The following is a 23,100-nucleotide window of genomic DNA, read 5'->3' as shown; positions in this document are numbered from 1 at the left end:
ATTGAATGGCATGACCTGCCGCTGCATTCACAAATCCCTCGTCCTGCGGCAGGTTAGGTTTTCTGTGCATGTGGAATATGGCGGACTATTACAACACCACAATGAGACGCCATTGTACAAATAGTTTATTGGAAATAATAAATACTACAAGTGGCTAAGGACACGTTTTCCGGCCGTTCCTTTGCTGGACTCCCATCCACACCGAATCTTCTGGATCCTCTTACTGAAGCAGGGTAATAATAATACGGTTTTACAGATAAGAACGAAAGAGGGAAGGAAGACCACCAGCATGAACGTAGGGGGAGTGTACCAAATATACTGCTTCGTATCCGCCCATTTATTCCAGGCAAATACCAGCGTATGTACTGTGGAGAGGAATAAGGCGATGTGGCCCAGCTTACTCTGTGAAGAAACAAACAATATAGAAAAGATTTAGTATAAATTTGCATTAGTAGAAAAACATGTGTTCATATAGACGCGTAGGTGTATGGATATAGCATGTAAACATCAGGCCTCAAGCATCAAAAGCAGAATCTGTCTTTGTTGCTCATGGCAACCTATCAGAGCTCAGCTTTCATTTCTAAAATAGCTCTGCTACATTGAAAACTTCCCTGTGATTGGTCGCTATGGGCAACAAAAACAGTTTTGATACGAGGCCTACAGTATGTAAATATGCACCGTCTTAGTCACAATGACCAAAGTTGTAACTTAGATTCTTCTTATATTTGGATGGTTTTTCCACCAATGCGAATACTGCACTGTATAAAGTGTTCTATGGCGGTATTATTTGAGGCCTGTAGTGTGGTAATATATGTATACATGGGACGTCAGCCTCTTTTAAGCAATGTCTTGCACTGTCTGGGTTGATTAGATCACTGTATAAGGCTAATATTCATTCTCATTATAGGGGTGTATATTTCAGCCCACTGTGGAGGTTTAATTACACACTGTAAGGTGGTATGATTAATTGTGCGTTGTATGGTGGTGTAATTGGCAGAGTTGTATAATTCGGTACAGTATGATAGCTTACATGTTTTAATGTGGTGTAATTGTGCATTCCTGGTCTTACAGCTGTGTATGGCAGTAATAATAATATATAATGTAGGGCAGCACGGTGGCTCAGTAGTTAGCACGGTTCTCACCATTGGTGCGTGGGTTTCCACCGGGTTCTCTGGTTTCCTGCCAAAGACATACTGCTATAGGGAATCTAGATTATTACCCCAACAGGGACATTGCCGATGATAACTGTAAAGTGCTGTGAAATTAATGGCGCTACATAAGTGGGTCAGATAAATAGATAAATAAATATAATTTGCATTTGCGTCATGTTTTGCAGTAATGAAATATAATGAATCTTAAGTAATATATGGCGCTATAGTTGTAGGTGGGAGAAGTTCTTCTGGCTACATAGTTGGAGAACCAAACAAACAAACAAAAACCCAACAAAGTTTACTATGTCTTCACTTTATATCAGAATAATTGTTTTTCTCATTTATTCACTTTTTACAGAGTATGCAGAGTGTGCGGATTAGACCGGAGTCAGTGAAGTGTGACAATGTTTGCCTCTAACTTTGAAGTTAATAACTGGAATTTACAAGGATCTGAAGTCTGAAAGTCTCTATGTGGAAATGTCTGATCATGGAACTTCAATGGAGAGTACTTCATCATTATATAAAACAAAAAGAATCCCTCTATATGGCTTCACCTCTACCACACCCTAATACTGCCAAACAGTGAGGTGTGAGAAGGATAAGTCACAAAGAAGTAAAACCATTGAACTTAAATATATTACTAAGGCCTCATTCACACGTCCATGTTTAAACACATAAGTTAAAAAATGCCATCAGTGTTTTCCATTCGTGTGTCATCAGGGTGTCATCCATGTGTCAGTGTGTCATCTGTGTGTCAGTGTGTCATCCGCGTATCATCCATGTGTCAGTGTGGCAGTGTGTCATCAGTGTGTCCGTGTTTACTATCAGTGTTTTCCATCAGGTGTCATCCGTGTATCAGTGTGTCATCCGTGCATCATCCATGTGTCAGTGTGTCATCAGTGTTTCATCAGGGTGTCATCCGTGTATCATCAGGGAGTCATCCATGTGTCATCAGGGTGTCGTCCGTGTGTCAGCGTGTCATCTGTGTGCCAGTGTGTCATCCGTGTATCATCCATGTGTCAGTGTGTCATCAGTGAGTCCGTGTTTACTATCAGTGTTTTCCATCAGGGTGTCATCTGTGTATCAGTGTGTCATCCGTGCATCATCCATGTGTCAGTGTGTCATCAGTGTTTCATCAGGGTGTCATCCGTGTATTATCAGGGTGTCATCCATGTGTCATCAGGGTGTTGTCCGTGTGCCAGTGTGTCATCCGTGTATCATCCATGTGTCAGTGTGTCATCAGTATTTCATCAGGGTGTCATCCGATCCATGTGTCAGTGTGTCATCAGTGAGTCCGTGTTTACTATCAGTGTTTTCCATCAGTGTGTCATCCGTGTATCATCCATGTGTCAGTGTGTCATCAGTGTTTCATCAAGGTGTCAGCCGTGTGTCAGTGGGTCATCAGTGTTTCATCAGGGTTTCAGCAGTGTGTCAGTGTGTCATCAGTGTGTCCATGTTTACTGTCAGTGTGTCATCAGTGTTTTCCGGTATGGGTAACGAAAGAAATAAACTACAATGCTTCTCCTATACATTGGAATGTTGAACATGTACAGCACACAGATACCATCACGGACCCATAGATTTGTATTGTCCCTTGGCGTTCTTGCTGCAGGAAAAAAATCGGGACATGTGCATTCTAGCATAGGTTATAATGTGGTATTGTGAAAGAAAAAAAAGGATTCCACACATGCTGGAAAATACGTACATGTGAAGAAGTTCTAAAGATGTAAAAAAAAATGTAAATATACAGTAAATCACCCATAGAGTTGAATGGACTGAGGTTTTTACCTAGGGATAAATGAAAACCCTTTAAGAAGCTGTTCTTATAGAAGAACTTGCTCTTTAAGCTTATAAATGGTGTCTCATCTCATGATTTATATTTTTTTCTTCATTTGTAAGCGATTATTATGTTACATGATATCGCATAGAGATTTTTTTTCTTGCTGTTTTAGGAGCATTTTTTATTGCAGGGTTTCATTACCGAGTCACTGGATTAGCGAGACAGATCCAGCCGCCGTCACATGGGATTTTCAACAGCTTTACAACTTTTTGGCTCTGCCTGTATAAAGCTGTCTGGCTTTGCATGTGTAGATACAATTCAGTGACACGGTCTCCCTAGACAGCTGACATTACCATTCTGCGGCTGAATGTCTGCAGCCGTGCAGTCCACCGGATAACTGCGAGGAATTTATTTTATAACTTTTCTTAAGCCGTTGCTTACAGGTTCAGTTACAAATGTTTTATCAGATAAATGCGATGGATGGAGAGACAAAAAAAGAGTCATGAAAGAGAGGCAACAATATCAGAGAAAGAACACAATGAAGGGGTAGGAAGGGAGTAGAGGTAAAGGCAAGTAAGGAGCAGACTGAAGGGATAGGGAGGTTGTATGGACAGCATGGAGCAGAAACAGAAAAAAGAAAGGAGTCAAGACAAGGGGAGAAGAGAAATTACACAGGCAGATAGGAGACAGAGAGTAGTAGAAAAGGAGATTTGACATGGAGGGGACAAGGACAGAGAAGAGACAGTTTGGAGAGAGGAAAGGTAGAACATAAAAAGAAGAAAAAGAGAGATGGATGATAAAGAGATGACATTGAGAGTGAAGAGAAGTGACATGAGAGTAGAAGAAAAGGGTCATGGAATAAGAAGAGACATATCTTAGAGGGAAAAGACATGGGCCATGGGGGTAAAAGAAAATGGACATGAAAAGAGGAAAGACTGTAGATAGAGATAGAAGAAAAGATGAGACTTGGAAGGAAAAGACACAGGACATTGAGTTAGAAGACATCAGACATAGAAGGAGAAGAGACCAGACATGAAGGGAGAAGAGACTAGATATTGAGGGATAACAAACTAGACATAGTGAGAACAGACTAGACATAGAGGGAGAAGAGACCAGACAGAGGGAGAAGAGACCAGACATAGAGGGAGAAGAGACTAGACAGAGGGAGAAGAGACTACACATAGAGGGAGAAGAGACCAGACATAGAGGGAGAAGAGACTACACATAGAGGGAGAAGAGACCAGACAGAGGGGGAAGAGACCAGACATAGAGGGAGAAGAGACCAGACAGAGGGGGAAGAGACTAGACATAGAGAGAGAAGAGATCAGACATAGAGGGAGAAGAGACTACACATAGAGGGAGACCAGACAGAGGGAGAAGAGACTAGACATAGAGGGAGAAGAGACCAGACAGAGGGAGAAGAGACTAGACATAGAGGGAGAAGAGACCAGACAGAGGGGGAAGAGACCAGACATAGAGGGAGAAGAGACCAGACAGAGGGAGAAGAGACTACACATAGAGGGAGAAGAGACCAGACATAGAGGGAGAAGAGACCAGACATAGAGGGAGAAGAGACCAGACATAGAGGGAGAAGAGACCAGACATAGAGGGAGAAGAGACCAGACAGAGGGAGAAGAGACCAGACATAGAGGGAGAAGAGACCAGACATAGAGGGAGAAGAGACCAGACAGAGGGGGAAGAGACTAGACATAGAGGGAGAAGAGACCAGACAGAGGGAGAAGAGACTACACATAGAGGGAGAAGAGACCAGACATAGAGGGAGAAGAGACTACACATAGAGGGAGAAGAGACCAGACAGAGGGAGAAGAGACCAGACATAGAGGGAGAAGAGACCAGACAGAGGGGGAAGAGACTAGACATAGAGGGAGAAGAGACCAGACAGAGGGAGAAGAGACTACACATAGAGGGAGAAGAGACCAGACATAGAGGGAGAAGAGACTACACATAGAGGGAGAAGAGACCAGACAGAGGGGGAAGAGACCAGACATAGAGGGAGAAGAGACCAGACAAAGGGTGAAGAGACTAGACATAGAGAGAGAAGAGATCAGACATAGAGGGAGAAGAGACTAGACATAGAGGGAGAAGAGACCAGACATAGAGGGAGAAGAGACTAGACATAGAGGGAGAAGAGACCAGACAGAGGGGGAAGAGACTAGACATAGAGAGAGAAGAGATCAGACATAGAGGGAGAAGAGACTAGACATAGAGGGAGAAGAGACCAGACAGAGGGAGAAGAGACTAGACATAGAGGGAGAAGAGACCAGACAGAGGGGGAAGAGACTAGACATAGATGGAGAAGAGACTAGACATAGAGGGAGAAGAGACCAGACATAGAGGGAGAAGAGACTAGACATAGAGGGAGAAGAGACCAGACAGAGGGAGAAGAGACTAGACATAGAGGGAGAAGATACTAGACATAGAGGGAGAAGAGACTACACATAGAGGGAGAAGAGACCAGACATAGAGGCAGAAGAACACTGACAAAGAAGAAGAAGTGAAGGGCTTTTGGGGTTAAAGGGAATAAAAATGGAGGAATAAAAGCGGGGATATAGAAGTAGAGGAGACAGGACATAATAAGAAGGGAAAGTTAGAAAGGATAACGAATGAAAACAAAGACATAAAAAGAAGGAACAGAGAAAAGAACAATGTCAAGGAAAGAACAGAGAAGGAACACAATGTAGGAGCACAGAGGGAGTACAGGTGGGACAGGGAAGAAATAGGGAATGTGCAGATTGGGAGCAGATACTGTATATCCAAGGTGAAAGACAGGAGAAAGAAGGGACAGTGATAGATAGGTAAGTTTCGTAGCATGGGGAAGACAGACAAAAAAGTGAGGGAGCAGAGACAAGATGCAGGAAGAAGGGGTGAGAAGATACAGTACATGGAAAAGGAAAAGATAGAACATTAAATCAAAAAAAGTCTCTTCATGGAGAGAGAAGGGACAGGATATGGTAGTAGACAGGACAGTACATGATTACAGGGTCAGACACTACAAAGAGGCTTTGCAAGACTTTTAGCCTACATCTACTACTTTGATGGTCACACATTTTGTCAGCATTGCTGCCAGGATAATGAACCGGGCTTTTTCTATAATGGAAAAGGGTTGTCCAAAGTAAACTACATCTTCAGATGATTCAGTGATCACATCATGAAACCTTCTATTGTCCATACCTGGATGAAGGCATACTCTCGCCATGACAAAGAGTTTCCAATGGAGGGGATTGATGCCACAGCCAATAAAGCTAGTATAGCCAGTGCTATAATTCCCAGAGAAACGTAAATCTCCATCCTCCACACGTCGTGCTCAATCCAACTGTTTTCTCGTTGTTGTTGAACCTAAAACAATACAAATTAAATTAAATGAATATTTTAGGGGTTGTCTGGATTATAAAAAACGATTTTCCAATACTCTATTAGCATAGTAATATTCTATAAATTCAGAGATAAAGGGGATGTCTGGGACAAACATATCGATGACTGGTTTATAGGATAATGGCAGGAAATACCTGCTCATACGCCCAGTTCAGCAGTTTGTATCTGTAGGACCTTCTCATAGGGTAGGACAGGCTGTAGACGGCATGCATTGTGCCCGAGAAGAAACCCAAGAGTCCAAACTGTTTCCGTCTAAGCATCCATGTGTTCAGCCATTGTGGAAATCTTTGGTACTTTGTGCCACGGTGAAGCTGGAGAATTGTAGCTAATACTCCCGGCAAATATGCCAAAGTCAGAAGTGTGACGGCAACATCCGGCAAAACTTTATTAACCACCAGAATTGGAATCCTGTAGATTTCATTTCTTTTATGTATCAGGAACGGGTGCAGAACTTCTCTGAGAAATGTGTATACAAAGAAGAGCAGCGACAGGGAGAATGCTACTGTGGCAGGTAGTCGCCACTTTGGAAAAAGTTCCATTTTCTTGTGGGCGAGGTTGGCAGGGTCCCAGTCAAAGACATCAAAATAATCTGATTCTTCAAGGTTATCAGGATCACAGTTGTTAGTCTATAAAAAAAACAGAAAGGGAAAAAAAAATACAGCAAAATTGTAAAAATTTTAGACAAATCTGTAAAAGTTAAAAAATCATCATTGAATTTCCACCATTTTTTTGTGACGGGCGTGAATACTTCTCAGTTAGTGACTTTGGGACTCATCAAATATATTTGTTTAATATTTTACTTTTTATCTTTGTATTACATTTTTTATGCAACTATATTATCACCCTTGCCCTAGCTCTAACCTTTGTCCTAGCCCTTACCTGAACCCTTGTTACTGTAAGAAAAAGTGTGTAATAAACATTTATTTTAATTCAATGTTTAATTTTTTTATACTAGTATTTGTCTTTCCGATTGCAGAATTACAAGCGAAAGGACAGGCAGAGAGCTGCGGGTGAGCACTGTGCCACACATTTGAAATGTTTGTGATTTAATACTGTTGCTGCCTATGCAGAGCACTGCAGATGAAATAAGGCATAGGCAGCAAATCAGATGACAAAACTCACTTCATTATACTGAGAGCTTAGCAACGTACTTGCTGCACCCGAGCGCCAATCCAAGAAGAAGCTGCTCAGTGCAATGTAGGTCTGGATCATTTGATAGTGAGAGCTGAGGAAGGGGAAGTGAAGTTTTGCACCCCCATTGAATTTAACGCCCGAAGCACTTCCTGTGACCTTCCCCAAGTTACACCCATGTCATCATTATGTGCAAACCCAGAACATTGATATTTACTAGCAGAGTGGGAACGTCATCCAAAATGCCTGAGGGAAACAACAGGACGTTATGTGTTTGGAATGAGGTAAAGCTTAGGAAAATTAAGTTGGCAAAGGACAGCATTGCCTCTACTAGGTATATGCAAGCATTCATCGGGAATCGTTCATAAGGTTTTTGCCACCTTATATGAAAGCAGTATTATGTATGGACAGAGACCCTGATTCCAACGATGCATCAATTACTGTGCTGCTTGCCGCACTTTTGATAAAATAACTGTTTTATCAGCAGGAGAATATCACTAGAGGACTAGTAAACCTGCTGCCAAGTAGTACTCCATATTTCTGAGCCCTGTACAACCCTGCCCCTGCCAATCATTGACACCTTTCTGCCTATGTACAGTGTATACAGAAAACTGCCAATCAATGGTATGGGTGGGGTTATACAGATCTCAGCATTGAGAGAAGCAGTAAGTGACATATGGCTGGAATCAGGGCCTCTGTCCCTGCATCATACAGCTCTCAGATGAGGTAGCAAAAACCTGGTGACAGATTTCCTTTAAATAAACATATAGCTAATATTGTCACCCAGATTTTCCAGAATGCTGAAAAGAATTAAATTGACCTAATTATATAGCGATATGGGGAAAAGCTATGTGAAAACCCTTCTCTTTGAAGTTGTAATGACTGTATTAGTTGTCAACATTGTCACCAAACTTTTCCAGAATAGGGAAAAAAAATCCAACGAGTCATGTATCAGTATGGGACATGCAAATATACCGTTCTGGGGTCTAGATAAACAGTGTTAGGCAATATTCCCACATGCAGAATAGCTGCGTGTTTTCCTCCACATTTTTTTCCATTTTCCGCATGCATCAAAATAAGCCATAACAATCTACTTTTTTTTTTTATTGCGTTTTGGTGCTTTTTTTAATGATTTTTTCATTTTTTTATGTGTTTTTGGTGCAAATTTGATAGTGTTTTTCAAGGCCTTTTTATTGCAGAAACTTGTGGTTTTACATACGGTACTTTTTTTCAGGCTCTCCATAGAAGTTTACTATGGGGAAAACAACGAACAACTGTGTAGCGTCAGTTCAAATATTTCTTTATTTGTCTATGACCTTTTTCCAACAATAGGTCAATAGACTGACTTTATATATTTTTATAGATACATGGGATTTCTGCGTTTGCAGTTTTTTTGTGTCTGTATCCCCTTCTTTTAATATGTGATGTACTTCTTTTGTTTAATTAAATTTGTATAGTTATTTCTAACAACTTGGCATTCACTTCCATGTGCCTGTAGGATGTGCTTATAAACCTCACTGATCCTATTTGTGAAAACGCTGAAAAAACTGACTAGCTGTGTTTAACTGTAAAAAAGTGAAGGCACGGGGAAAAAAATGCAGAAAAAACTGTAACAATCCCTCGTGAAACTTTAAAGGTCACTGTTGTGCAAAGCCACGATCTCTGCCGGCACAGAACGGTCACCAACTGCTCCTGTCAGTGACTCTGCGCCTTCCACTGACGTCACGTCGACTGAACAGTGGCTTCTCTTCCACTCTTCTTCGTTGACAGTCGTGACTGCAAACGTCATGCTGATTGACAGGCGGCTCCCTGCTGCCTAACTGCGGGGAGCCGGCTGTCAATCAGCATGACCTCGGTAGCCACACCCCGTCGACAGAACGGAAGAGGAAAAGCTGCTTTGTTGACGTAGAGCAGCAGAATCACTGGCAGGAGTGGTCGGTGACCGCTCTTAGCCAACGCTGGATAGAACAGGCAGGTAGTTAGCAACTGTTTGTTTTTCGGCTCATAGTAAAAAAATTAATATAATCCTGGATAACAGAGCAGCTATATTAGTTGTGACCTGTCTTTCCCTGAAACTTATAGAAATGGCTGAGTAAAACGTGATAAAACAAGACAACTTAGAAACTTTGTACGTTTTTAGGGGTAAAATTTGTGTTGAAACTTACAAATTGAAAAAGCAAAAATCTACTCCCGGTCTTGTTATATAGTCTAGATGGAACAGTATCACCATTGTGCATAGTATAAAGGGGGGAAGGTCACCAGTAATGAGGCCAAGAAGGGGAAGGCGGGGTTCAGACATTTTGGTTAACGGAGAGCGCGGTAATGTCCTTTACTAATGAGACCGCAGATGACAGTGGAGGTCAGAAAGGGTCACTGCACGATAATTTTGCGTCTAATTGCAATTTTTCTGAAAATGAGGTTCCCCATGTTAGGGTTGCATCTCCTAATTTAGGATCCTTATCTACTGACTTGAGTGAATCTCCCAAAATTCGTTTTGAGCAGATTTGTTTAATTTGGTCCAGAATTGAAAATACCCAGTTGCCAGGCAAAAAGGTTTATTTTGCTCGGAGATCTCTCCTGACCCCAAAACATAATAAACGGAGGGAAAGGACTAGGAAGAAAATCATACTCATCTGTCTTTATTCTGCCTCCGGCTCTGCCATGGATCTCTGGCCCTCAATGCTGGCTTTCAGTTTTTCCAACGCTTCTTCTCTGACTCTAAGGCCAGTGACTGGCTCATGGAGTCGTGCTGGGGGGGCGATGCACATCGTGAAATGACTGTGTGAGACCAATCACTGGCATTGGCGACAGAAAAGCCCAAAGATTGGTGCTGAGGACCAGTTATGAAAGCGGCACAGTTAGCTTAAAGACACAGCCAGCTGGCCGCCAATTTGCCGGATTTAGATGAGCTAAATTCCACTGTGCAGAATGAGAATATTTTTGGGGAAATTTGCAACAAATTTGAGCAGCTATGGATCGAATTGCTCATCTCTACTTATCTATTAGCCAGAGCATCTTTCACTCTGAAGGACTCCGCTCGTCCACGCGTTACACAAACTGCCCATAGACTGCAATGAGAAAGGTGTAATGCTTTTTTGCCCCTTCGGGTGGCGCTGCAAAAAAATTGAACATTTGCTGCTAAATTTATCAATAAATTACTGCTAATCTGAGAGATCCAGCAGCCAGAAAACAATAAATGATGACCAATTTAGCATCATAAGTAGGGTTTTAACAAAAGAAAGGATTGCTCAAAGAGGTCATGTATTACCTAAAATATGCAAACATGTTCTTGCAACCAGAACCACACGTTAACAATAGGTTTTAGTAGTTTTTTTTATTCAATTACTTCCGGATTTAAAATAATAATAAAAAATTAAGTTTGAAGTCCTGGAATAAAAAGTGGATCTGTATTCACTTTAGTCCAAGAGAGCTGTAAAGTTTTATTATGGAAGCAGCGTGCAGTCCGGCACTTGTGAATGAACTAATAAACTATGAATCATACATACTTATTATAGGGAAAAGGCACATTTGATTTACTGTAAATGGGTAATAAGTAACATCTTATAAAGGGATGACGTATGGATAGGATTTGCCATTGCTTAATGATCCTCAGTAAGGCCACATTGGGCCTAAATCAGGAGTGGGAGAAAAATGCAGAAGTGGTAACATGTTTCTATGATACTTTTCATCTGATTGCTCCACTCTTGATTTCGGCTTAGAAATACTGATGTAAAATACTGACCAAATACTCAACGTGTCCACAACGTGGACGAACACTGAAAATGAATGGGCCACATCGATATTTTAGTGCTGTACCACCCTTTTACGTTTTTCCTACACAGTAGGACCCCGGCCACCCACTGTGCAGGGGGCTACAACAAAGTTATATACAAGTGATCATTTATATAAGTTTATTAGGGAATCCCTCTTTAAGAGACACTCCAGGCACAGATAACAGAGCCAGCAAGTAACAGTGCCCCTATAACAGAGCCAGCAAATAACAGAGCCCATATAACAGAGCTAGGAAGTAACAGTGCCCCTATAAGAAAGCCAGCAAGTAACAGTGCCCCTATAACAGAGCTAGGAAGTAACATTGCCCCGGCCTCTTTCACACATCAGGTTTTCTGCTTCAGGCGCGATCCGGCGCTTTTGACTAAAACCGGATCCGTCGAAATGCAATGCCGGATCCGGTTTCCCCCCCATTGACTTGCATTAGAGCCGGATCGAGCCGGATGGCCATGCGTTTCATCCGATTTTCGCCGGATCCGGCAATGTGACGCGATCCGGCGTCTGGAAAAAACGGTGACTGTAACGTTTTTTGTATCCGTCGAAAAAGCCGGACACGCCGGATCCGGCGTGTCCGGCTTTTTCATACAATGAAAGCCTATGAGCGCCGCAATGCGCCGGATCCGTTTTTTTTGGTCTGAGCATGCTCAGTAGCTCTGCCCACAGGACATATATAAAAGCAAGACAATGGGACCCTCAGCCACACCCAACATGCCACCCAAGCCAAGAACCAGGAGCAGGAGACGGCAGCAGACATCTGCAGCAGCAGCACCATCAGCACCACCCCAAATGGAGCAGCATGCTGAACAACGGGAGGGGAGTCCAGCAGCAGATGAGAGACGGTAATTATCAAATCCCCCATTCCTCCAAACTAGGGCTATGGAATATCAAGATATTCATTGGCCCTTTGTTTCTCTTTATTCAACAGCCGCCCAATAGATGCAGCAGCAGCAGCAGCAATGGCAGCAGCAGAAACACCACCCACAGCCATGGAGTCTGGCCATGAGGAAGACAGCACATCTTCTGGGAGCCCTCCCTCGCATCGTCAGCGTTTGACGGTAAGTTTTTATTTCCAAAATCCATCATCTCTGTAATATATGTGTATTCATTGCCTTTTATTTCAAAACAGGAATCACAAGATGAAGAGGAGCTCCCAGAAGAAGGAAGGGGTGGACAGACACTTGGAGTGGGCTCACAATTGGTAAGTTTTTTGCATCAAACGCAGAAACACAACATCACACTACACACAACACATAGAAAACAATGTTCTGCAGACCACACACTGCAAACAAATGCCTACATCCAAAGACATAACATTTTTTGTTTTCTTCTCTAGTCTTCCCAATCTGGTGCTCGGCCAAGATGTCCTCGCAGTGCCTCCCAGGGTCGTCGGCGACAGCAACGCGGCGGTCACCAGCGTGTAAGTATAAATATTTTTGCTTTGTTTTTTTTGCACTTTTTATTTCATTTCTTTTGTGGAGGCTAATTATGTTATTTTTGTCTTTTTCTTTAACAGCCTTCACAGCGTGCTCCCGACTCTGACGGTGAGGATGGAGGGATTGATGTCGACCGCCTCATCGATCTCGTCAGAGAAAGGGAGCCGCTCTGGAATATGGCTGACCGACGCCACGCTGACCTGATTGTTACCCGACGACTCTGGGAGGAAATCTGTTCGCTCCTTGTGGACCGCTGGGAGGACCTCGAAGCTCGGGCCCAGATTAAAGAGCGTAAGTATATACAGTACCGGTTGCTTGATTTAAACCTGTGTTTCCCGAACTCCAGTCCTCGTGGTCCCCACGGATCATGTGTTCAGGATTTCTATTTACTTTGGAAATCCTGAAAACATGACCCCTGGGGACCATGAGGACTGGAGTTTGGGAAACACTGATGTTGTATACTAACCACTTTGTCCTTTCTCGTTTCAGGGGAGAGAATTGTGAAGCGGTGGCGGTCTGTGAGGGATCGTTTCAAGAAGGAGTTCAATAAAGAGATGCGGGCCCCGAGTGGATCTGGAGGACGCAGGAGCAAGTACAAGTACGCACGAGCCCTGTCGTTCCTCCGGGAGACAATGCTCACCAGAAGGTAAATATTACACACCACATGTGACAAAAAAATGTTTAGATGTAACTTTTTTTTTCAGCCAGGGCCATACCATGTCACTATTTTAATTGTTTTTTTTTCTCTTTATTCCACAGCACGGTGAGCAGCACTCGGGAGCCTGCACGATTGGACCCTTCTGAGGCGATCCCTGAGGAGACCGGCACCGAGGGAGACTTCGACCGCCCCGGTACATCTGCACCTTCCCAGCCTTCCCACACATTCGACCCATCAGTCCCATCCACCAGCACAGGAGCATCGTGGCCGCCTACATTACATGAAGCTGCTGGTGAGGAGATCGCTTTCCCTTTACCCCACCCTTCTGCCCCTGCCACCTCTAGTACACCTGCGGGTACTGGGCGGCAGCGGCAGAGGGGTCAGGAAAAGACTTATGCGCCAGAGTTCTTGCATCTGAATGCATCTTTCCAGAACTGTCTAAAAGTCTTGTCAGAGCAAATCTCCCCAGGCTATCAGCAGATCAACTCCAGCATTCTGGAGGTGAAGACACTTCTGCAAACCATGCATTCAGAAGCAAGATCTTCGCCAAACCACACCTTTTTCAGGTCTGTTGTGGAGCGCATGGAAACGCTCTCTCCTGCCCAGCAGATGCATGTAATGCATTCATGCCACGCTGCTCTCCAGCAAGTTACCTCCCAACCTCCTCCTCCCACCACAGTAGTTCCTCCACCTGCACCCCCTCCAGCCACTTTCCATCTTCCCCCTCCTATTACATCTACACCCCCTCCAGCCACTTTCCATCCTCCCCCTCCTATTACATCTACACCCCCTCCAGCCACTTTCCATCCTCCCCCTCCTATTACATACCATCCACCTCCCCAGCACCATCCACCTCCCCAGCACCATCCACCTCCCCAGCACCATCAACCTCCACAGCACCAGCAACCTCCCCAGTACCAGCAACCTCCCCAGTACCAGCAACCTCCCCAGTACCAGCAACCTCCCCAGTACCTGCAAACTCCCCAGTACCAGCAACCTCCCCAGTACCAGACATCTCCCCACTTCCAGCAACCTGCCCCGTACCAGACATCTCCCCACTTCCAGCAACCTGCCCCGTACCAGACATCTCCCCACTTCCAGCAACCTGCCCCGTACCAGACATCTCCCCACTTCCAGCAACCTGCCCCGTACCAGACATCTCCCCACTTCCAGCAACCTGCCCCGTACCAGACATCTCCCCACTTCCAGCAACCTGCCCCGTACCAAACTCCTTCCCCATACAACTTGCCATCAACATCATCTGCTCCTACAGTCCCTGCCCAACCCTCCACTCCACCACCCACCACCTCTTCTGCTTCCCACATGTCCACCCATTCTGTAGTTTTTTCCACACCTTCACCTCTAACTGTTCCTTCCCCACCACGATCCCAGTCCTCTCTCCACACTCCCAGTGTCGAAGTGTCCCGCAGCCCCTACAGCAGTATTTCCACCACACACTACACAGATTTATAATGTGTGTATTTAAATAAAAATGACCAGTTTTATGGTTTCAGTTTTATAGTTTCAAAGCTTTATTAAACAAGTTTATTAAAATTTTAAAAAAGTTTACTAAAAAAAACATTTTTCAATAAAAGTTAAATTATTTTACACTGGTTGTCTGTCATTTCTTTCTGCGGCGAAAAAGGTTAAATACAGGGTATTTAAAAGGTGAAATGGTATTCAAAACTAGGTATATAACTGTGGGTAAATTTTAGCTTTTTGCCACAGTTGTGTTCCTGGTTGTGTTTGAAGCAAAGTATTTCACCTAAAAAGTTGTGTTTATTGTTGGTGATTTCCTAACAATGTACACAACTTTTGTTAAAAGGTGAAATACTTTGCATAAAACACAACCAGGTACACACCTGTGGCCTAAAGCTAAAAATAGAGACCATGACAAGATAGCCAACTTTGGTTGGCAAAGGTATATACTGTTGGTACAGAAGGTACACAAGTTTGGTTGGGCACAAATCTTTCACACTCTGTCATCCTGCCAGTGTACTCTGCCTTGAGGTGACATAAAGTATAGTGCAAAATTGTCCCTCATTACTGAAACCGTCACAGAACTTCTAGTGGTAATGTCATGGTAATCTTGCACGGTGGTTTCTTCAGAGGTGTCCTCAATGGAAATGGGTTCCTTGCAGATAACAAAATTGTGGAGTACCACGCACGCTTTGATCACCTCGTCCACAGTTTCTGTCTTGAGGTTGATCGCAGTCAATAGGACCCGCCATTTGGCTGTCAGAATACCAAAGGTACATTCAACCATTCTTCTTGCTCTTGTGAGGCGGTAATTAAAAATGCGTTTTGGTCTTGTCAATCCTCTGCTAGAGTACGGTTTCAAAAGGTGTTCTGACAGCTGGAAGGCTTCATCCCCTACACAGACAAATGGCATAGGTGGACCAGATGTTTGCGGCAGCGGTCTAGGTGGTGGGAACTGGAAGGTGTTTCCATACAGTTTACGCCCCATGGCAGACAGTTTGAAAACTTGAGAGTCATTGGAGCGGCCATAGGCCCCAATATCAACCGCAATAAATTTGTATTCCGCGTCAGCGATGGCCATGAGGACAATTGAAAAATATTTCTTGTAATTGAAATATTCCGATCCCGATCCAGCTGGCTTTACAATGCGGATATGTTTCCCGTCCACAGCGCCCAAGCAGTTGGGAAACTGACATATCTGTTGAAACTTGTCAGCAATTTCAATCCACCTCTCTGTTGTGGGCTCTGGTAAAAACTCTTCAGCTAAGGAGTCCGACAGTGCACGGCATGTGTACTTCACAATTCCAGATATGGTGGAAATCCCGAGTCTGTACTGGAAATGCAGTGACGAAAGGGATTCTCCAGTTGCAAGAAATCTGTGGGGAATTAAAAAACAATAAATTAGTTTTAAATCACAGCATTACATACCAAAACTGAGCTATAACACTTGGAGATACAAACTACCACCAACAAGATTGCAGTGAAAGTGTGCTCTGATGCGATCACATCCAATAAATGTGGCTTACCTTAAAGTCACCATCAGACGCTCTGTGGGTGAAACAGAGAAGCGGCAATAGGTGTCCGCTTTTCTTATGAGGTGTGCAATGCGCTCCACCAAGTAATCAAAATTCTCCATTTTCATCCTAACATATCCAAAAAATTTATCCGGGTTTCGTCGAAGGTCCATGCAGAGTGTAGAATAGACCCCACGCATCATTCTCTTGGCTGTGATGGGGTGGATCCACAAACGTCGTCTACGATGCCTGATGCGCTGCTGTCTCGCTCTCTCCTTCTCCAGAACAATCACCCTCAAACGATTCGCCTCCGCTATAAAATCCGCCAAATTCTTCAAAATATTTCCAATGACAACATCCATCTTCGCCAATAACTTGCTCTTCTCTCCAACCTGCACTTTCTCCTCTACAACCTGTCAAAGAAGGGCTGTAGGAACATGCTATATATAGTTTTCCAGTAGCCAATCCCGTTCGGAAGGCCACAAGGGTCAATTTTAAAAACCGGATCCGGCGTAATCCGTCGAAAAACGGATGAACCGGATGAGACGGATCCGGTTTTGTCTGTGAAGAAAAAGACGGATCCGGCAGAAAACCGGATCCGTCACATCCGGTTTTACTAAACATTTGCCGGATCCGGCGTTCCGGCACGACGCCGGATCGCGCCTGACGCTGAAAACCTGAAGTGTGAAAGTAGCCTTACAAAGCCAGCAATTAACAGTGCCCCTATAACAGAGCCAGCAAGTAACAGTGCCCCTATAAGAAAGCCAGCAAGTAACAGTGCCCCTATAACAGAGCTAGGAAGTAACATTGCCCCTATAACAAAGCCAGCAAGTAACAGTGCCCCTATAACAGAGCCAGCAAGTAACAGTGCCCCTATAACAGAGCTAGGAAGTAACAGTGCCCCTATAACAGAGCTAGGAAGTAACAGTGCCCCTATAACAGAGCCAGCAAGTAACAGTGCCCCTATTACAGAGCCAGCAAGTAACATTACCCCTATAACAGAGCCAGCAAATAACAGTTCCCCTATAACAGAGCCAGCAAATAACAGTGCCCCTATAATGGAGTGTCACGTGGACCTGTCCTGTGTGACACGGCTCGCAGGCCGGTAACTAAAACAACAGGACGCGGCACGTGATACTGTCCTGTGTGACACGGCTCGCAGTCCGGTAACTAAAACAACAAGACAAGGGGTAGGGAAACAGCTACAACGGTGGGCCCTGCGATAGGGAAAGGGGACGTGGAGACCTCCTGCACTCCCCTGAGTCAGTGTCCCTACCGCTCCTAACGTTCCCTATGCCGGTTCCGCACCGGGCGCCGATCACGAACCTGTCGCCCTAGCACACCCTACACCTATCCCTTGCTAGGGAGTTGGGTGGCGCAGGCACTGGCCCCACCGCTGTACTAATACACACTAAGGAAAAACACAAACACGGAAACACAACTTAGCTTTACTCTGTTGCACTTGCTCCTGGCAACAGAGTCCGCCACCAGCATGCAGCTCTCCTCCTGAATCGCTGCCACCAAGCTCTGTCAGAGCTAAGGAAATTGCCTATGACTCCTTTCACACCAGGGCTCTGACTGAGCTGCCAGGACCTCTCTCTAGATCCTTCCTCCACCAAGGATGGTTGAAATGAACACTATCACCAACTCTGATTGCAACACCTGTGACTCTTTTATAGCAAAGCCAGCAATCACACCTGCATTAATATCATGTGCACTAAACAACAGACACTAGAGTGCAATGACACTCACCACCACCGGGGGCAAACTTAGAACAAACGACACCACAGTGCAATAATCCTAATGGCCACCGGGGGGAAAAACACCTTAAGCACAGCTTAGGAAAAAAAAAGGTTACCTGTGCTTTATATCAGTCATGATCCAGCATGGATCATGACACAGAGTCAGCAAGTAACAGTGCCCCTATAACAGAGCCAGCAAGTAACAGTGCCCCTATTACAGAGCCAGCAAGTAACAGTGCCCCTATAACAGAGTCAGCAAGTAAGAGTGCCCCTATAACAGAGACAGCAAGTAACAGTGCCCCTATAACAGAGCCAGCAAATAACAGTGCCCCTATAACAGAGCTAGGAAGTAACAGTGCCCCTATTACAGAGCCAGCAAGTAACAGTGCCCTATAACAGAGCCAGCAGATAACAGTGCCCCTATAACAGAGCCAGCAAATAACAGTGCCCTATAACAGAGCCAGCAAGAAACAGTGCCCCTATTACAGAGCCAGCAAATAACAGTGCCCCTATAACAGAGTCAGCAAGTAACAGTGCCCCTATAACAGAACCAGCAAGTAATAGTGCCCCTATAACAGAGCTAGGAAGTAACAGTGCCCCTATAACAGAGTCAGCAAGTAACAGAGCCCCTATAATAGAGTCAGCAAATAACAGTACCCCTATAACAGAGCCAGCAAATAACAGTCCGCTATAACAGAGCCAGAAAGTAACAGTGCCCTATAACAGAGCCAGCAAATAACAGTGCCCCTATAACAGAGCTAGGAAGTAACAGTGCCCCTATAACAGAGCTAGGACGTAACAGTACCCCTATAACAGAGCCAGCAAATAACAGTGCCCCTATAACAGAGCCAGCAAATAACAGTCCCCTATAACAGAGCCAGAAAGTAACAGTGCCCTATAACAGAGCCAGCAAATAACAGTGCCCCTATAACAGAGCTAGGAAGTAACAGTGCCCTATAACAGAGCCAGCAAGTAACAGTGCCCTATAACAGAGCTAGGAAGTAACAGTACCCCTATAACAGAGCCAGCAAATTACAGTGCCCTATAACAGAGCCAGCAAATAACAGTTCCGCTATAACAGAGTCAGCAAGTAACAGTGCCCCTATAACAGAGCCAGCAAATAACAGTGCCGCTATAACAGAGTCAGCAAGTAACAGTGCCCCTATAACAGAGCCAGCAAATAACAGTGCCCCTATAACAGAGCCAGCAAATTACAGTGCCCCTATAACAGAGCCAGCAAGTAACAGTGCCCTATAACAGAGCCAGCAAATAACATTGCCGCTATATAAGAAGCAAGCAAATAACAGAGCCCATATAACAGAGCCAACAAGTAACAGTACCCCTATAACAGAGCCAGTAAATTACAGTGCCCCTATAACAGAGCCAGCAAGTAACAAAGCCCCTATAACAGAGTCAGCAAATAACAGTGCTGCTATAACAGAGCCAGCAAGTAACAGTGTCCCTATTACAGAGTCAGTAAATAACAGTGCCGCTATAATAGAGTCAGCAAATAACAGTGCCGCTATAACAGAGCCAGCAAATAACAGTGCCCTATAACAGTCAGCAAATAACAGTGCCGCTATAACAGAGCCAGCAAATAACAGTGCCCTATAACAGAGCCAGCAAGTAACAGTGCCCCTATAACAGAGTCAGCAAATAACAGTGCTGCTATAACAGAGCCAGCAAGTAACAGTGCCACTATAACAGAGTCAGCAAATAACAGAGCCCATATAACAGAGCCAGCAAATAACAGTGCCCTATAACAGAGTCAGCAAATAACAGTGCCGCTATAACAGAGCCAGCAAATAACAGTGCCCCTATAACAGAGCCAGCAAATAACAGTGCCCTATAACAGAGTCAGCAAATAACAGTGCCGCTATAACAGAGCCCCTATAACAGCCAACAAGTAACAGAGCCCCTATAACAGAGTCAGCAAGTAACAGAGCCCTATAACAGAGACAACAAGTAACAGTGCCCCTATAACAGAGCCAGCAAATAACAGAGCCCATATAACAGAGCCAACAAGTAACAGTACCCTTATAACAGAGTCAGCAAGTAACAGTGCCCCTATAACAGAGTCAGCAAGTAACAGAGCCCCTATAACAGAGCCAGCAAGTAACAGTGCCCCTATAACAGAGACAACAAGTAACAGTGCCCCTATAACAGAGCCAGCAAATAACAGAGCCCATATAACAGAGCCAACAAGTAACAGTGCCCATATAACAGAGTCAGCAAGTAACAGTGCCCCTATAACAGAGCCAGCAAGTAACAGTGCCCCTATAACAGAGTCAGCAAGTAACAGTGCCCCTATAACAGAGTCAGCAAGTAACAGTGCCCCTATAACAAAGCCAGCAAATAACAGAGCCCCTATAACAAAGCCAGCAAATAACAGAGCCCCTATAACAGAGCCAACAAGTAACAGTGCCCCTATAACAGAGCCAACAAGTAACAGTGCCCATATAACAGAGCCAACAAGTAACAGTGCCACTATAACAAAGCCAGCAAATAACAGAGCCCCTATAACAGAGTCAGCAAGTAACAGTGCCCCTATAACAAAGCCAGCAAATAACAGAGCCCCTATAACAAAGCCAGCAAATAACAGAGCCCCTATAACAGAGCCAACAAGTAACAGTGCCCCTATAACAGAGCCAACAAGTAACAGTGCCACTATAATAAAGCCAGCAAATAACAGAGCCCCTATAACAGAGCCAACAAATAACAGAGCCCCTATAACAGAGCCAGTAAATAACAGTGCCCCTATAACAGAGCCAACAAGTAACAGTGCCCCTATAACAGAGCCAACAAGTAACAGTGCCACAATAATAAAGCCAGCAAATAACAGAGCCCCTATAACAGAGCCAACAAGTAACAGTGCCCCTATAACAGAGCCAACAAGTAACAGTGCCACTATAATAAAGCCAGCAAATAACAGAGCCCCTATAACAGAGCCAACAAGTAACAGAGCCCCTATAACAGAGCCAGTAAATAACAGTGCCCCTATAACAGAGCCAACAAGTAACAGTGCCCCTATAACAGAGCCAACAAGTAACAGTGCCACTATAATAAAGCCAGCAAATAACAGAGCCCCTATAACAGAGCCAACAAGTAACAGAGCCCCTATAACAGAGCCAGTAAATAACAGTGCCACTATAATAAAGCCAGCAAATAACAGAGCCCCTATAACAGAGCCAACAAGTAACAGAGCCCCTATAACAGAGCCAACAAGTAACAGTGCCCATATAACAGGGCCAGCAAATAACAGAGCCCATATAACAAAGCCAGCAAATAACAAGTTTTGTTCTGCATTATACTTAGTTTATGATTTCCAAGCATTTTCCTTCATTTTATTTTCTCCAGTCCTCTTACAATCTACTACAGTGCACGAAACAAATAAGTGCAGATCGTTCACCGGTGTGGACCTTTCAAAAACCTGTCCCAGGACCAATCAAAGCCGTGAGCGCGGAACGCGATGTGACACATCTTTGCAGCTTTGTTTTCATCACTGGGTTCTTCCCGCGATGTTTTGACACCTGTCTGCCTAATAGTGCAGCATGGGCACAGATCTGGCAGGTAGCCCAGATCCTGAACTTGCCAGTCTATTAATTGGCAGGGAGCACTGTAGCCGCAGTGTTCATTAGCAGCAGATGCTTGTGTCCCTGAATGTAAAATGTGCCTGTTACATTCAGATTATTGTTATTATTATTACCATGTAAAATTTAGAGAGCTCTAGAAACATTATGGAATCGCTGCTTTTTTACGGACTCGGTGGCACCCATAAAATTGGGCATCTTCTCCAGGTGTCCAGATAATGTTTCTTTTCCCATCAGCTCCCTGGACTTTGCAGGAGCATTGAAAAGTGTTAGTGCTATCATATGACCTTCTCAAAGTACTGAAAACCTAATCTGTCCAATAATACTTGATAATCGGGTGACGTGGAACCCACTATAGATTTAGGAAAATTTGTGATCCAGAAGTCTGGGAAAGTTGGTTAAAAGCTATACTTGTCACCCAGGTGTCCCAACAACACTTTGTACTTGTATCATATAGAAATCTAGCGCTTATAGGAGCTTATGTCAAATAAAATGTTTTTCAGTAAATTACCAGTTTAGTTTTGCATTCCAAACTTCTCCATTGTTGCTGCGCCCAGACATTGCCATTGCCCGTACAAGAACTGGGCACCTCCTCATCTGCCATGCTGGATGACAGCTGGAAAACAAAACAGATATAGTCAGAAGAATGACGCTGACACCAATGTCTACTGCTAATGAAATAAGTGGATTCTTCAAATCGCATGATTCCCGAACAGTTGCCCCTTTTAGTGACCACACGCCACCCATTCTCCACCCCTCCATGTTTGAGTCTCTGTTTTCCTAGTACTTCAAGGCACAAAAAATCCTGCTAATTTTCAGGAGGTTTTTGAGAAAAAAAAATATTGAGGTTCCTTAATTTATACATGGGTCGCCCTCCCAGGGCTGTGGGGTACTCGGTACCGGGCCCGATGAGCTTCAATGGGAGATGTCATGGCAGCTGGGACCCGGCCCGTGGCCCTGGGCGCCCATTGTAAAAGGAGTTGTGGCAGTGTGCTTATGGTGATGAAAGTTTATAAGAGATTCGTGACGTCACCTGTGGTGCTCGGCAATGGAGATGTAAGCCGACGCTGCAGACAGATCCTCTGGGACAGATGGTGTGGTGCAGCAATGATGTTATAGCCCTCCACAGGCAGGGCTGTAGTCCCAGGGCAGAGTAGGTGAAGTGACATGTAGATGGTGTAGTGTCGGGCGCAAGGGATGTAGCAGTGCTGGGCAGGTTGGCGCAGAAATAAGTGGAGGACACCAGGGCATGTAGTTCCAAAGCTTTACTCACAGTCTGTTGCAGGTACAGGTGCCCGCATCCGTGCCGTGTCCTCCGGGTCAGGAGCTCAGCCAACTTCCAGGCAAGATGAAGTACTCCTTTCCAACACTCTACCAACATATGTGCCTTTTCTGAACGTCTCCTCTTATAGCGCCTTTGAATGAAGTACTCCTAGTACT

At 44.4% G+C, this 23,100-nt stretch overlaps 1 protein-coding gene across 1 annotated transcript in view; it reads right to left on the bottom strand.

Moving 5' to 3' along the window:
* Window positions 1–129: 129 nt before the first annotated feature.
* STEAP1 (STEAP family member 1) overlaps window positions 130–23,100 on the bottom strand; it is a 43,085-nt gene continuing 20,114 nt past the window's right edge. Inside the window, exons 3-6 of the mRNA XM_073581889.1 lie at window positions 22,172–22,276; window positions 6,459–6,950; window positions 6,124–6,288; window positions 130–402 (exon numbers count right to left, since the gene is read on the bottom strand). Coding sequence (XP_073437990.1) covers window positions 145–402; window positions 6,124–6,288; window positions 6,459–6,950; window positions 22,172–22,276 — 1,020 coding nt within the window. The 3' untranslated portion in view covers window positions 130–144. The remainder of the gene's footprint in view (window positions 403–6,123; window positions 6,289–6,458; window positions 6,951–22,171; window positions 22,277–23,100) is intronic.

Source organism: Dendrobates tinctorius, unplaced genomic scaffold (assembly GCF_039654945.1).
Source record: "Dendrobates tinctorius isolate UK_male_01 unplaced genomic scaffold, ASM3965494v1 ptg000070l, whole genome shotgun sequence".
NCBI lineage: Eukaryota > Metazoa > Chordata > Amphibia > Anura > Dendrobatidae > Dendrobates > Dendrobates tinctorius.
This window is presented reverse-complemented; position numbering and strand designations above follow the sequence as displayed.